At 45.4% G+C, this 14,771-nt stretch overlaps 1 protein-coding gene and 1 long non-coding RNA gene across 6 annotated transcripts in view; one reads left to right on the top strand and one right to left on the bottom strand.

The window, feature by feature from the left end:
* LOC116083212 overlaps positions 1-1,401 on the top strand; it is a 13,763-nt gene extending 12,362 nt beyond the window's left edge. Inside the window, exon 3 of the long non-coding RNA XR_004115637.1 lies at positions 1,007-1,401. This is a non-coding gene — a long non-coding RNA (uncharacterized LOC116083212). The remainder of the gene's footprint in view (positions 1-1,006) is intronic.
* Positions 1-14,771, bottom strand: part of Sv2c (synaptic vesicle glycoprotein 2C) — a 183,634-nt gene that overhangs the window by 14,327 nt on the left and 154,536 nt on the right. For all 5 annotated transcript variants that reach the window (XM_031360011.1, XM_031360010.1, XM_031360015.1 and 2 more), the window contains 4 exons: positions 12,166-12,330; positions 8,207-8,340; positions 6,450-6,653; positions 5,844-6,003 (listed from right to left, as the gene is read on the bottom strand). In XM_031360011.1, coding sequence (XP_031215871.1) covers positions 5,844-6,003; positions 6,450-6,653; positions 8,207-8,340; positions 12,166-12,330 — 663 coding nt within the window. The remainder of the gene's footprint in view (positions 1-5,843; positions 6,004-6,449; positions 6,654-8,206; positions 8,341-12,165; positions 12,331-14,771) is intronic.

The raw sequence follows: 14,771 nt of genomic DNA on the forward strand, positions 1-14,771 counted from the left end.
GGAGGGAGGGAGGGAGGGAGGGAGAGAGAGAGCACAAAGACGAAAAGACGAGAGGGGGCTACTCAGAATATGTTGCTTGCTTGTTTGTTTTCAAGACAGGATTTCTCTGTGTAGTTCTGGCTGTCAGGAACTCACTCTGTAGACCAGGCTGGCCTTGAACTCATAGATCTGCCTGGCTCTGTCTCCCCAGTGCTGGGATTATGGGACATGTGCCACCACACCCAGCTGTGCTCCTGTTTCTGTTTGCTTTTATTGTTGCTTTTATTATTTTTGTATTGAGAAAAAAATCATACACTATATTCTAGCTACCATCATCCTTCCTACCACCACATTCTGTTTTGTTGCTTTTGGTGGTGTTTTGTTTTGTTTCAGTCACAGTCTCTGTGTAGCCCAGACTAACCAGCAATAATCCTCCTGTCACCACTTCAGTGCATGAAAACTCTAAGCCACGAGCCACCAAGCTGGCTCCTGCTGCTGTTCAGTCTGCTTTTCACGTATCATATCTAGTTATTTTACCAAGCACCATCAGCTTCTCCCTAGCCACCAGCTTCTCCCTAACCACCAGCTTCTCCCTAACCACCAGCTTCTCACTAGCCATCAGCTTCTCCCTAACCATCAGCTTCTCCCTAACCACCAGCTTCTCCCTAACCTCTCCTCTCTCTTGGCTCCTCAGGGTTCCTTCCTTGAGGCTTCTACTCACACCGACTCTCTCAAACTCTTGCTGGCTGCAAGAGGCATCTCCTGACCTGGACTTAGCCTCCCATAGGCTGGCTACATCTGTGGGGCCGCATGGTCCTTATGGCTGCTCACCATGAGCCCTCCTCAGAGGCCTAAGGAGCCTGGGATCCTCAGTAAATGAACAACTTCCTGGCTGCTTCCAAATGTGTCAGAAGTAGATTTTTGAAACATTTAAGTTGGCAATTTTGAACCTTTTCTTAGGTATTAGTTGGATGATGTCTGTTTATTTGATGCTAAAATACCATCTTGCTTTTTTTTTTTTTTTCAGAGAAAATGACAAGTCTGAATTCTCAAGTCTGAATCCTGAGTGCAGTTGCTTGTTCTTTGTCTCTGTATGAGTGCTGGGGACTGAACCCTCACATCTGTGAGTCAGGGAAGCCACTGATGAGCTGTGTACCTGCCCCTCCACAGCTTAAAGAGTAGCATCTTCCTCGATGAGGCTGGAGGCCAGCTCGAACCCCTACTAGCCTGCTTTCCTCACCCTCTCAGGTAGAAAAAGAGCTCCCCACAAGGTGTGGGCTGAGCAGTCTCCCTAGACTCCAAGTGGCTGGCCACATCATTCCGAAAGTTCCTCGACCATCAAGGGGTTTCCAGTTACTTCATACAGGTCCCTGTCCCTGTTCCGCACTCCTGGCGAAATAAAACATTCCCATGAAACTCAGGCAATAATGAGAACCTTTGTGTCTTATCACTGAATCTGATAAACCTGGCTAGAAAGTGTGGGCCTGGGCCAGGGCAAAGAAGAATAGAATGACCAGGAATGCTGGGCAGCCAGTGGGAGTTCATCTGAGGTCAAGGACTGTTCATGTTGATCTGTAGCCCAGTAGCCCGTGAGCTTCTGGTTTTTAAGTACGTTTTGTTGTTTTTTGGATTAAAGGTTTTTTGTTTGTTTGTTGTTGTTTTCTTGTCATTGTTTTGATCACTAAGTCATCCACACTGGCCTTTACCTTACTCTGTAACCCAGGCAGTTCTCCAACTTGCGATCCTCCAGTCTCAGTCTTTCAAGTGCTGGGATTACAGGCTTGTGGTACCCTCCCTGGCTGGCCCCAGAAAAGCTTCCTAAATAGACTCCACACTGTGTCTCAGGCCTCCTGGAAAGGCAGAGAGCTACACCTGTCACCTGTCTGAGGCTAAGTGACCCTGGACAAGTTACTGTCATGATCGGGTCTCCTTCCCTGCTCTGCAAGGAGGGAAGAATAACTACTCTTGTAGGGTGAGAACGCTGGGTACAGTTAATGTCTGAACTTCTCCACACAGCATCTCATTCACTGTTCAGTTCACGGCGGAGAGAAACAAGGTCCTGGAAGGCAAAAGGACTTGCCCCAGTTGTCAGGCTGATTTTCAACAGGGCCTGCACCTGGATTCAGAACAGGTTTCTTTTCTCCACTGGGGCAGCAGAGCCAGCAGGACCTGGCAGGCAATGCGATGTGAGGGAGGAAGCTGACAGCCATGGATCCATAGATCAAGGAGCAGGTGGCAGAAGTGGCAGAGGGACACTGAAAGGTCAGTGAAGAGAAGCATACACAACTGGTCTGAATGGCCTCAGACACAGAGGACTCTTAGTTCATTCCCAGTGAACATTTTTATAAAACTTTTTTGTATTAGTTTTTTTTTTCTTTTCTTTTCTTTTTCCTTTTAATGGCAGAAGGTGGCTGGTGTGAGCTGCCTGGAGTTTACTTCTCTGGGATCCTAGCTGAACTGTGCCTATGTGAGAAGCGGCAGGGGATTGGGGGGTGGGGGGAGAAGGCAGGGACTCACTGCAGGAAGGACATACACCCTGAAGACAGGGTGAGCACAGGTTACTATTCTGGTAACTGGTGTGGTTCCTGGCCTGGGCTCCCGGGATGGAGGGCCACTAGGATGAAGAACACAGAAGTGTGGACTCTGTTATGGCCACACAGTGGCAGCAGAAAGCCACTGGCTAGATGGCAGCCGTGCTGGCCAAGAAGCAAAGTGCACCAGAGTATATAAGGCTACTTGGCTGCCCTTAGGATTTGAGAGAAGCCTATAGTTTTGACAAGAAAGGAGAATTAAAAGTAGAAGAATGGGGACATTGAATGGTGTATAAACCTGGCTGAGCCACTCCTCCAACTGGTCCCTTCCCCTCACACGGACAGCCTTGCCATTCACTGTCACCTGTGCTGTGTAAGCTCTCTTCCAAAGTATCAAATGTCACCTTACAGGATCTACATCTCCCTGGATGATACTATTACAGTCACAGCTCTCCTTCATGCCAGCACTCTCTCTGTCCCTGGACAGTTTCGTTTTTCTCTACAGCACTCAGTACCAACTGATATGCTAGCTCTACTTTACTTAGCTAGTAGCTTATTGATTATCTTCTCTAACACTGCGTAGGCTCCATTCAGCCTAGGCTTGCTGTCAGACAACCACTGTATCCCAGTGACCGAAACCCCCCTCGGGACCCAGGATATGCATTCTCTAAGTAACTGTTGGATCAATGAGTCAATGGGCACCCTCCCCAGTTCAGGCATCTTTTTGCTTCCGACATAAATATTCAAATGCCCATTGGACAGCTCCATGCAGACAGGAACATTCAGTCTCCTCCAAATGGAACCCACTATCTCCCTGACTGCAGTCTGAAGGCTCTGTTCCCTTAGAGTGTCCCTGCCTCAGCATGACATTAACTGTTCTGTCAACTGCGCAGAGCTGAAACAAGGACCCCCTTTGAGAACCTCCTTCCCTCATTTCAATATGTCGACAAGCATGCAGTTTCCTTCCCCTGACCCCGTATCATTCCCCATGAACACGTGGAATTCTGACTTCTCCTTTTTCCCATCTACATTTTCTCTAGGTTACGTCTTCCTCCTCAGGGTGCAATGCCTCCTCTCTGGGTGTTAAGAGTGAACTCTCAACCTATGACTGATTTGTCTGTGTCTCTATAAGCCCCCCTCTCCTGTCCTCATGGGAAGATCAATGGATTGCCTCTGTGACTGAATTTCTGCTGGACTTTGTTAGCTCTCTTCCTTCCAGGGCGTTTCAGGTGGCATTTCGCTGGCTACCTGCTCCACCCATCTCTTGCATGCTTGTAACCCACTATTATTCAAGCCAAGTTCAGATACTGCTCTTCCAAGAAACCCTCTCTGAGCACAGTAACCTCCACATCCTTTCTCCCAGTAACACAGCCGGACCATGCTGTAACTGTATATACATGAAACTGTACATTTAACCGACATGTGCCTGTCCTTCAGTGAGAGGAAACATGATGCAGGGCTTACCCAGTCCTTGCATGGCTGATCCCTTCCTTCCCTCTTTTTTTTTTTTCACGGAGGACCCGAGTGAACACACACAACAAGCTTCCCTTTCCTTTACCTGGCGGCGTTTCTCCTTTCCGACCTCAGAAGCGAGGCAGACCACGGTTACTAAGAGGGAAGGATTCCTCAGTCCTTGGGTTTTTCTCTTTTCCTTTTCGAAGCCAGTGCTCCTCCCCGAGAGAATACTCACCCCTCACCCTCCTATGAGCTGTGTGACGTGACAGGTGATTTAATCTAAAATTCCATACAACTCACAAGGTAAAACAAACAGGAAGGAGGCTCTCTCAGCCTTGCTTTTACACGGAGGGCGTGACTTAAAATGTCCAATTTTGTGGGCCCAGGTTTTCAAATAAGATGCTGATGAAGGAAAACTCAGTGACCTCCTGCCACATAGAGAGTGAGCATAGGGTGGAGGGTGCAAGGGATGCTGCGTGCAGACTGTCTGGTTCTCACTGCTGGAGAAAATGATGGAGAATTTACTAAAGGTGTGAATGAGAATGTTCGCTAAGTAGTCTTTTAGGGCCTTGGGTTTTGGCTGTTCTATAGGAAGTTAGGCACATGGGTACCAAAATAGGTTCTTTAAGCTAAGAATTGCTGCAAAGATGCTCCTGAGGAATAAACGTGTGAGTCTTCCCTGTACAGGATATGCCTAGGGATGTAATAAACTGACAAAATTGAGTCACAGGACCAGTAACACATCAAGAGCTCAAATGTCTCATTGTAGTCCTTTTTTAGGGGTAGGAGAGCACACTTTCTTTTCAAAGGCTATTATGTATTCCAGTGCAGAGAACTTACTTCTATAGCAATAAAACATGGACTGAAAGATGGCACCGGGCATACGTTTCAACTCATGTCAGATGGCAAAGCAGGACTATAATGCTTTGAATGTAATAATTCAACTGCTGAGTTCTACCCAGCCCCCTCTGATATGATGCCCAAGGCATCCATGTCTCTTAGGGGACTGTATGACTAAGTACTCCAGCTGAAAGCTTAGAAAGAAAGGGTGTGTGTCAAATATGTGCAAGCCACAGTGCACTGTGGAGGTCAGAGGTCAACTTGAGGTGTTGTTCCTCTCTTTCTGCTTCCCCTGAGAGTGCTTACTGCAGCTTGCCCAGGCTGCCTGGCCTGGGACTTTCTGGGGATTCTCCTGCTTTTGCCCTTCCCACTAGGAGCACTGGGATTTCAGATGGCTGCTACTGTGCTCAGGTTTATGTGGGTTCTAGGACTTCACACTTGGCCTGGCAAGTGCTTTACCCATTGAGCCATCTCTCTAGCCTTCTTTTGATAATTATCAATATTTTAGGCTTTCTTCCAACAGACTAGAAAGGTCAAGAGATACCCTCTAGAAACCTCTTTGTAATTGCTAGGACAGGACTATGTAAATGTAAGGTAATGACCTTCATGGGACTGATATGGACTTAAAATGGCGGCTGAGATAGGCTAGTAAGTCCTAATGCTTTGAACGTGATTATTCAACTGCCAAGTTCCACCCAGCCCCCTCTGATATGATGCCCAAGGCATCCATGTCTCTTCTGGGGGACTGTATGACTCAGTATTCCAGCTAGAAGCTTCTTCTTAGAAAGAAAGGGTGTGTGTCAAATCCTAATGTTCACTGTGACATTACAGCTCCCAGTTATTGTTAGCCAACATGTTAGATCACAGATGTAATTAAATTTCACCACTGCCCTATGAACTCCTGCTAGGAACCTTTTTAAAAGATACAAGCAAAAGCTACAAGTTCACAAACTAGATATTTTGTGGCTTTTTACCGCCTTGGGAGTGACAGCTTGCTTATTTCTGTAAAGACATGTCAGTGGTCCCATGTGAGCCTACCTCCGGTCTGTGGGGTACAGTTCTACCGTGACGACATCGAGAGAATTCCACGCTGAGATGGTCAGTCCATTGTACAAGCACAGCATGCCTATCATCATGGATTCACTGGTGCCAAACCACAGGAAGAAGCAGCTGATCCCTGAGAGCACCATGGAGCCTCCTGCCAACAGAAGAGAACAGTTGGAGTGCTTCCTGTCATCTCGGTTGATGGAGGACCTTTGGGCCTTGGAGTTCTCTCAAGAAGATAGTTCCACGGGGAAGCCACAGGCTGGGCTCCACAGAACTAGGTCCAAGTACATCCACCTGGTTGGAAGGCAGTCTACATGCCCCGTGAATGCAGTTAGTGCAAAGGCACAGGGCCCCTTACTCATCTACTTAACTAGGAGAATATATGTTTGTTACATATAACTAGTTGTTCAGTCTGTAACTCATGGAGATTGCACGCATAAATTTAAATTAGATACAATTTTCACTCCACTTCAGTCCTGATGAAAGGCCTAAGGGATTTCTTACAAACATGCATTTCTAAGGAACAGGGAGGAGACTGGTTCTCTCTAGATCCCAGGGGCTGCAGTGCTTCTCCTTTTCATGAAGGTGAGCACACACCTAGCATTGTTAAGCGCCCGATCCTGTCCATCAGGAGAGCAGACACAATATTTCCTGGTAACACTGCCAATGTTCCAAGAAAGTTGACAAAGTAAATCCAGTAGGCGCTATAGTCATCATCAAAGGTAATCTGGCATCCCGTCTTGTTGTGAAGAAATGAACAGTTTTGAAATTCACTGTCTATGAATTTATAGGGCTCGAAATCTGTAGAAAGAACAACAACAACAAAAATCCATTAGGCACTTGTCAGGTACAAGTAACAGATATGAAAGGTAACAGAAAGCCACTGAGAGACATCAGTTGAGAATCGTGGCACTACCAATTCCTTGAGGACCCTATGGCTGGAGCTTGTTTGACTTGCCAGAACATGAGAGCTAAGGGGGATGTCCCATTACAAAGCAGCAGCATGGAGGGCTCCCTTTGGTGGATAAGGGAATAATTAAAAGTACCACTTTTAGGGGCTCGGAGGCACACAGAAAGAACAAGTCTCCCTGCAAGTCCTTGAAGCTGCACTTATAGTTTAAGGTCTGTGTAGATGAATGCACAGAAGAATGAAGACAAAGCTGAAGGTCACCAGCATTCTTTCTGTGCATTCTGTTGTAACCCATCATACCATTCTTGCTGGTCAGGAGTCACCCTCTGCTCCTTCAATAAAGCTGGTCTTCTGGAGTCAATGGATTAGAAGACAATGCTTGACCTCATTCTCATTGGAGTAGGGGCAGAACTGCCTCTTGATTGAAAACCACAAAGGCAGGGCTGCCAACAGGGCAGATCACACCTTTCTGAAGTGCCAGGATGTGATTCTAGATAACTATGTGACAATGGGAAAGCCCTGACACTAGTCGCATACGCCAGGGCCTCAAGGTTGGCTGTTGTTACTACACCACTATTATGACCAAATCACTTAACTTTTCTAATCCCAACAGACAGGAGGCAGAGGCAGGTGGATATCTGTGAGTTTGAGGCCAGCCTGGTTTATAGAGTGAGATCCAAGACAGTTAGGAATACACAGAGAAATCCTGTCTTGAAAAACCAAAACCAAAACCAAAATAAAAAAGCCAAAACCAAACCAAACCAAACCAAACCAAACCAAACCAAACCAAACCAAACCTATTCCCCAAAGGCATCTATCCATCTTTCTATCTATCTATCTTTCTATCTATCTTTCTATCTATCTATCTATCTATCTATCTATCTATCTATCTATCTATCTATCTTTCCATCTCTCTCTCTCTCTTTCTTTCTTTCTTTCTTTCTTTCTTTCCTTCCTTGTTTCTTTCTTTCTTTCTTTCCTTCCTTCTTTCTTTCCTTCTTTCTTTCTCTCTTTCTTTCTTTCTTTCTTTCCATCTATCCATCCATCTATCTTTCTATCTATCCATCTATACGTCTCTATTATCCATCTATCATCTATCCATCTATCTCTCCACCCACCCATCCATCCAGGCTCCCATCTATCCATCCATCTATCCATCCACCCACCCATCCAACCTCTCTCTCTCTCTCCCTCTCCCCTCCCCCCATCCTCCCCCTCTCTCTGAACTTGGGTGAGCTCTATATTAAACCCAAGAAAGCAAAACAATGCCAACTTGCTTTTGATTCAACCAATACAGAGAAATCATTACCTCACACTTTAATGTCTCCTTGCCACACAAGCCTCTAGGCCCACTGTCACCGAAGTAGGACATTTCTGCCAAGACAAAGCCCTTTGAAGGCTCCCTGCTGCCACTGAAGTGGTGTAAGCAGTATTGAGAACCTACCTGTGTTATCAAAAAGGGTATCAATAAACGTGCAGTTCTTGAAGTAGGTGTTGACTGAGGTCACGTCGTCAAAGGTGCAGGACTTAAACACTGAATCTTTGAAGGTTACTGATTTGAACTTGACTCCAAGGAATCTGTACAGCACATACACATACAAGCGAATTGATGCCAATGACTTTCATTTACTTGAGTTCAAAGCTAAGTCTAATGGATTTAGAGACATGGCACTGTGCTATAACCACCTGTAAGTTATAAAGGGCATCTTGGGTTTCTAGGGTTTTCTAGGCTTTCCCCCATTTTGGCCTTGGGTATACTGGTTTTTCTGAGTCCACCACTATTCAGTGTTATTTCTTGTCAGGAGAAGCAATGACAGACAGACACTCAAGTTGTTTCTTTGCAGTGGTGGCAAAGGGTCTCAAGAGTTAAGCATTTGTTCCCTGCGGCTCTGAGCTGTTTCGTTATCATCCCTACCCTCTAGCCTCTTCACAGATCCTTCACAGATCGGGAAAGTCTCGGTTGAGACTTGTGAATCTATCTAACCTGAAGATGTGTTAGCATGTGAACTTTATATTTTTACCCATGTTTACCCACGTGTTACAGTGATGGAGACTGAACCCAGGGACTTGAAATGTTAGACAAGTGCTCTGCTAATGAACCCCATCACTAGTCCTCTGAGTTTTCCCATAAAAGTCTGTGTCCTAAGTTTAGAAGCTTAGATGGCAGAACATGGGGGTTCTGATTCTTCATGGAAGGGCGACTGACAAGGGGGAGAAAAGGTCACTTGTTTCCTTCTCAATCAAAAGATATTACTCGAGGCAAACTCACACATGAGGCCCCTGTTGGCTTTGGAGACACACAGAATGATGAAATAGGTTCAAATGTGTATTTAAGGTACTGCAATGGAGTTCTGGGAAGTGAAGATGATAGTGGCCTTAATGAGCCTCATGTCTTAAAGGAGCCCAGGAGTCATTGATACAGACTCACTGAATCCCCAGGAAAGTATACACCACTGAGTCTTGCTTCTTTAGTAAGAGGTTTCTTTGCCAAGGCTCTCTCAGAACATTCTGCATGCAAAGAGAGACTCTCTACATTATCTGTGCAGTCTACCTGGAAGGTATTCCAGGTCAAGGTATAGAGTCTCCACTGGGGAAAGCTGCTCAGGGAAGCTACTACTGAAACTCGCGTCAGCTGCAGTATTTCACATTTCTCTAAAAGACAATGATCCCCGCCCCCCAACCTTCTTCCTATCATCTAAAATGTGTAACAAATGCAAAAAATATGTTTCCAAGGTTTACCTTTGTTTGGAGTCCTAATATCAACCAACCAACCAATCAACCAACCAACCAACCAACCAACCAACCAGTCTCTCTCTCTTCTCCCCTCTTCTCTGTATGTATATAAGTGTGTGAGCAAGTCTGTATATAGGAGAAAGTACGGCTATGGCCTATATGAAGAAACCTTCAGTGTTGTTCTAACTTTCCCACCTTGTTTAGCATAAGATCTTCTTCTTCTTTTTTTTTTCACTGAACATAGCCCAGGCTAGCACATGGCCCAGGCTAGCTGGCTGTTGAGCTTCCAGTGATTCTTCTGTCCCCACTCCCATCTCTCCACAGGAGTGCTGGGACTACAGAAGTGTGTGTAACCAGGTTTGGCCTCTGTGTGGATTCACCAGGCTTTCATGGCAAGTATTTCACACACTAAGTCATCTCTCCCCCTGGGTTTTGGACTTTTCAGACAGATTTTGGCTATGGAGGCCCAGGCTGGCTTCAACCGCAGACTTTCTGCCTCTGCCTCCCAAGTGTTAGTATTACAAGTATGTGCCACCAGGTCTAGCTCAAGGATTTTAAGGTGAAATTGTTAAAATTATTAATTATTATACATTGTTAATACATTGGACATTAATTGATAAACTGGACATCCAGTTTAGAATTTTAATAAATATTAACTAGAATTATGACTATTTCAGATGCAAACAATACTTAAAATTTTTCTTTTTTGCTGTTGTTTTTGCTACTCTGAAACACATTCACATTACGTGGTATACACTATGTATGGTGTTGGCCTCAAGTTCACCACCTCCTGACTCCCCATCCCAAGTGCTGGGACTACAGGCATGCATTGCTATACCTACTATATCTTAGAAATAGCTAATGGAAAAACATACTTTAAAAAACAAATATTCATCCCAGAGTCACAGAATCTGATGCTCAAGGTTCATCGAAATACAATTGCAGATTATCAGTGGTTCCTGCAGGGGTTGGGGGTGAGGCTGATGCTGTGTGGTCCTGGCTATGATAGGGTCTCGCCTTCTGGTGGCTTAATTCACCTAACATGATGGTCTCCATCCATCCACTTTCCATAGAGTGGTATAATTTCTTCCTTTATTAATAAACCTTAATAATGAAAATGAAGCTGGGTGGTGGTGGCACATTCCTTTAATCCCAGCACTTGGGAGGCAGGGGCAGGTTCTGTTTTCGAAGCCAGCATACTCTACAGAGTGAATTTCAGAGAAACCCTATCTCAAAAAAATCAAAACTAAAACCCAAACCAAATCAATCCAACCAACCAACCAAACCAAAAAACCAAAAACGAAACCAAAAATAAAAACCACCCCCCCGAAAAAATTGAAAAACATGCAAATAAATAAAACCATCACACTACACACACACACACACTCACACACTCACACACACACACTCACACCCACCCACCCACACTCACACACACACTCACACACTCACACACACACTCACACACACACACTCACACACACACACTCATACACACACACTCACACACCCACACACACCCACACACACACTCACACACACCCACACACTCACACACACACACTCACACACACACTCTCACACAACACACACACACACTCACACACACATTCATACACACTCACACACACACACTCACACACACATTCACACACACTCACACACACATTCACACACACTCACACACACACACACACACACACACACACACACACACACGATGATTAGGCCTCTCATTAAGTTACTAATTACAATACTGACCCCCATACTATATACTGCCACACTGGCAAGTATCCATTATCCAGGACACAGGCATTCCACAAAAAGTCTTTTTCATCTTAATAAACAGGTTTTTGCCTTGGGGAATTTTGATTACTTTTTTTAAAACAAATTTCATCATTTAAAAAATTAAGACAATTTCCTCTGAATAACGAGCTACTGTGAGTTCATATCAGTGATATTTGCTCAGACGACGCATAAATGCAGACATGGTTACCTGTCTATCCCCCTTTCTCTGGGAAGAGATGGAGCAGACCCAGCTCCCTGAGCTTCTGGCTCTCCTAAGTCTAGGAAGCAGCCGGGCCTGTGCTCATCCTTGCTAACTCTCTTCGGTTTTCACTGCCTTTCACTCGGGGAGAGCATTCCTGCCCCCTCATCCACAGGCTCCCTGACACACCAGAACTGCAGCTCTCCATTTGCATTGTACAGTGGTGACTGGGAAATTCGGCCCTCTTCAGAAACAAGAGATTCCCATGGACACTCCTGTCTCTCCCGGGAATCATGCAAATCTCTCCTCCTTCCTGTTTCTGTCCATGGTCCCCTCCTCTCTTCCCTAACTTGTCCACCGCTCTTCAAGCCCCTCTAAGCTCTCTTCTTCCTGGGCAGTTAGCTTGGTAAGCATGAGGTAACTCAGTTTCAGAAATGGTTTTGTTGTTTTTGGCTTAAATTCTAAACACGATTTGGTTCTCTGCCAACTTCTGAAGTAGTTTGAAGTGACTGACAAGTGTGTCTCTTTAAAGTGAATTTTAAGTTATTAAAATTCATCCACAAGTAACTACTAATGAGCACAATTGAAAACCCTGTAGACTTTAGTTACTATTAATTGTACGCCACTACGAAGCCAGTTTTTGTGATTAGCTAGCCAGTTAAGTTTTGTCAAAGTTTCTCCACCTGCCGTTGTCGTATTCCATCCCAGTGTGGATCTGGTTCTCCATGGTAAAGTTAATGCTGAAGTTTGCGTATTTGTCCTTTTGCACATTCCTAGTTAGCAGTGCGTACTCATCCGACTGGAGATGTTTAATGACATCAGGGAACCAAACAGACAGTCCATAGTACCTGCAAAAGCAAAGAAACCTGTCTGTAACAGCATGCACAGGCCTCCCTTACACAGTCAGAGTGGTTCTTAGAAACACTTCCAGGTATGACTGGCACCTTCAAACATTTGAACAAATTATCACACAGTACTTGGTATGCCATCCCCTCCCCTTGCAAAAACAAAGTAGAGAGAGCATCCAGGCATGTAATTCCTGAAGCCCCTTGGGAAAAGATATGAATCCCATCCTGTACCTACCCATAATGCTATGGTCTGAGTGTGTCCCCCTGTGACAATATTAAGTGAGGCCTTTGGGCAGCATGTATAGACTGAAACACATAGCATGCTGGCCCTGACATCATTCATATCAACTTTTTGGCTCCACTGAGGAACCCTATCTCCTAGTCTGGTGGAATAGAGTCCTGGAATCCAGGAAGGAAGAGGTCACAGGATGGACTCTTTTACTGATGGAGCATCTTTCTTGCTTCCTACGTGACTGTGGCACTTCTAGTCTGGAGTAGGAGCCATGTTTCCCAAAGAGGTTCAAGGCAGCAGAAAGGGACATTCAGGCCCCTTTCTTCCTTTTCCCCTCCTCTCCTCTATTTCCCCTCCCCCCCCCCCAGCCTTCTCTCCCTCACACCTGTCTTTCATTCAGACACCAGGTCTCATATAGCCCAGATGGCCTCAAATGTCTTATGTAGCTGAACACAGCCTTGAACTTGTAATTTTCCCGCCTCCACTTCTCTACTGGTGGGATCAGAGGCATGTGCCACCATGCCTGCTTAAAGGTGCTGAGGCAGCAAACCCAGAGCTTCATGCATGCCAGGTAATCCCTCTACCACCAGCTGAGCTACCTGAATGCCCAGGTTATTTCCACTCTCTGCCTCAGGATCTAGAATGTGTGATTCTAAGACCTGTGACATGCTGCTGGGCTATTAGAAGCCACTGGTCACAGGAAGACACAAAGTCCCTGAAAGGTGGCCAGTCCCACTTGAGATGCGCTGGTAGCTCTGGATTTTCAAGAGTTAAAAAAATAAGAATGTAAAGTAGGTTAGTAATAATGTTATATTGATCATAGATACTACTTTGGATATAATGAGTTGAATAAAACAGTATTAAAATTAAATTTACATAACCTTTTTCTTTTTGTGGGTGTAGCTACCACAAATGTCAAAAGGAGTATGTGGATTAAAGTATTTTTTCATCAGAGAGTGTTACTCTAATGTAGTAGATTTCAATTTATAATCCCTGGATCCATGTACGTGAACCTGGACTGATCCAGGATGTGATGAAACTAGGGTGGAGTGCACAAGCGGATGGCTCTGCTGTACTCTCCAGTTTTCTTCTAGTTTATCCCAGTGATACTCAGACACCCAGGGGAGGAAGTGGGCTGCCTGCAGTGTGAACTTGGACCCCTTGCCTGAGTCTTGGCTTACTACACTTATGATGACTAGGATATAGGACTAACCACCTTCCATAGGCTGTTGCTCAGCTCTAACAGGATGTCAAGGGCCTATCACACCATGGGTACCCAAAAGACCAAATGAGCTTAATCATCACCACTGTCACCAGAAATCCTCAGCATCTCCTCCTCCTCCTCCTCCTCCTCCTCCTCCTCCTCCTCCCATAGATTTCCACTCCCGCTCCCACCCTCACCCCCAGGGTCCTCACAGCCTATGCATCGGTGCAGTGGAGGGGTGACGGTGGTCATGGAGCAAGCAATGACTCGGGGCTACAAAACCAGTCAGTTGCTCTCTAGCTAGCCACAGGGGGAAGACTTGAAATTGCGGAGGAAAACACATTATCTTGGCAAGTCCACCATCAACAACATGGACTTTTAACTGATATTTTTATCTCTTCAGCAAACGTTTGCTGAACATCCTTTCATCAGGCAGTCCTGAGATTTCAGGAAGGAAGAGGTAACACTTAAACTCTAGTCAGCAAGGAGTTAAGTTCCCCAGATGAACGCGGGAACTTAACTGAGGGCTACCTTTTTGTCTGTCTTTGTCTTTTTCATACCCAGCTCTGTGCTCAGCTAATGAGGGGAACCCAACACTACTTATTTTCCTCTCCGTCTTTCTTCTAAAATGATGTACTTTAGAGGTTGGGAGAGATTACTTAACATACCTCCTTCCTCCTACCCCTGGAACTGGGAACGGAGGCCCTGACCTCACGCATGACCTCACACATGCCTGGCGGGCGCTATGCCACTGAGCTATGCCTCTAACTCAAAGCCTCTGAACTTAGAAATGGGGAATAAAATCACGTGGCTAACCATAGCAGGAATAATCCCTGCCCAAAGCCTCCCCATTTCCCTTCCTCAGACCTTCCCAACACTAGGAAAGGGACCTCTCTGGTTCCTTTAATAAAACCACGACTTGCCCCCTGCATTCTTAGAACACATATATGGTTGTTTTATTCAAGTGGCAACTATTTACTGAGTTCCTTTTATGTATCTCATAAT

The sequence above is a fragment of the Mastomys coucha genome, unplaced genomic scaffold, assembly GCF_008632895.1.
Source record: "Mastomys coucha isolate ucsf_1 unplaced genomic scaffold, UCSF_Mcou_1 pScaffold8, whole genome shotgun sequence".
In the NCBI taxonomy this organism is placed as follows: domain Eukaryota; kingdom Metazoa; phylum Chordata; class Mammalia; order Rodentia; family Muridae; genus Mastomys; species Mastomys coucha.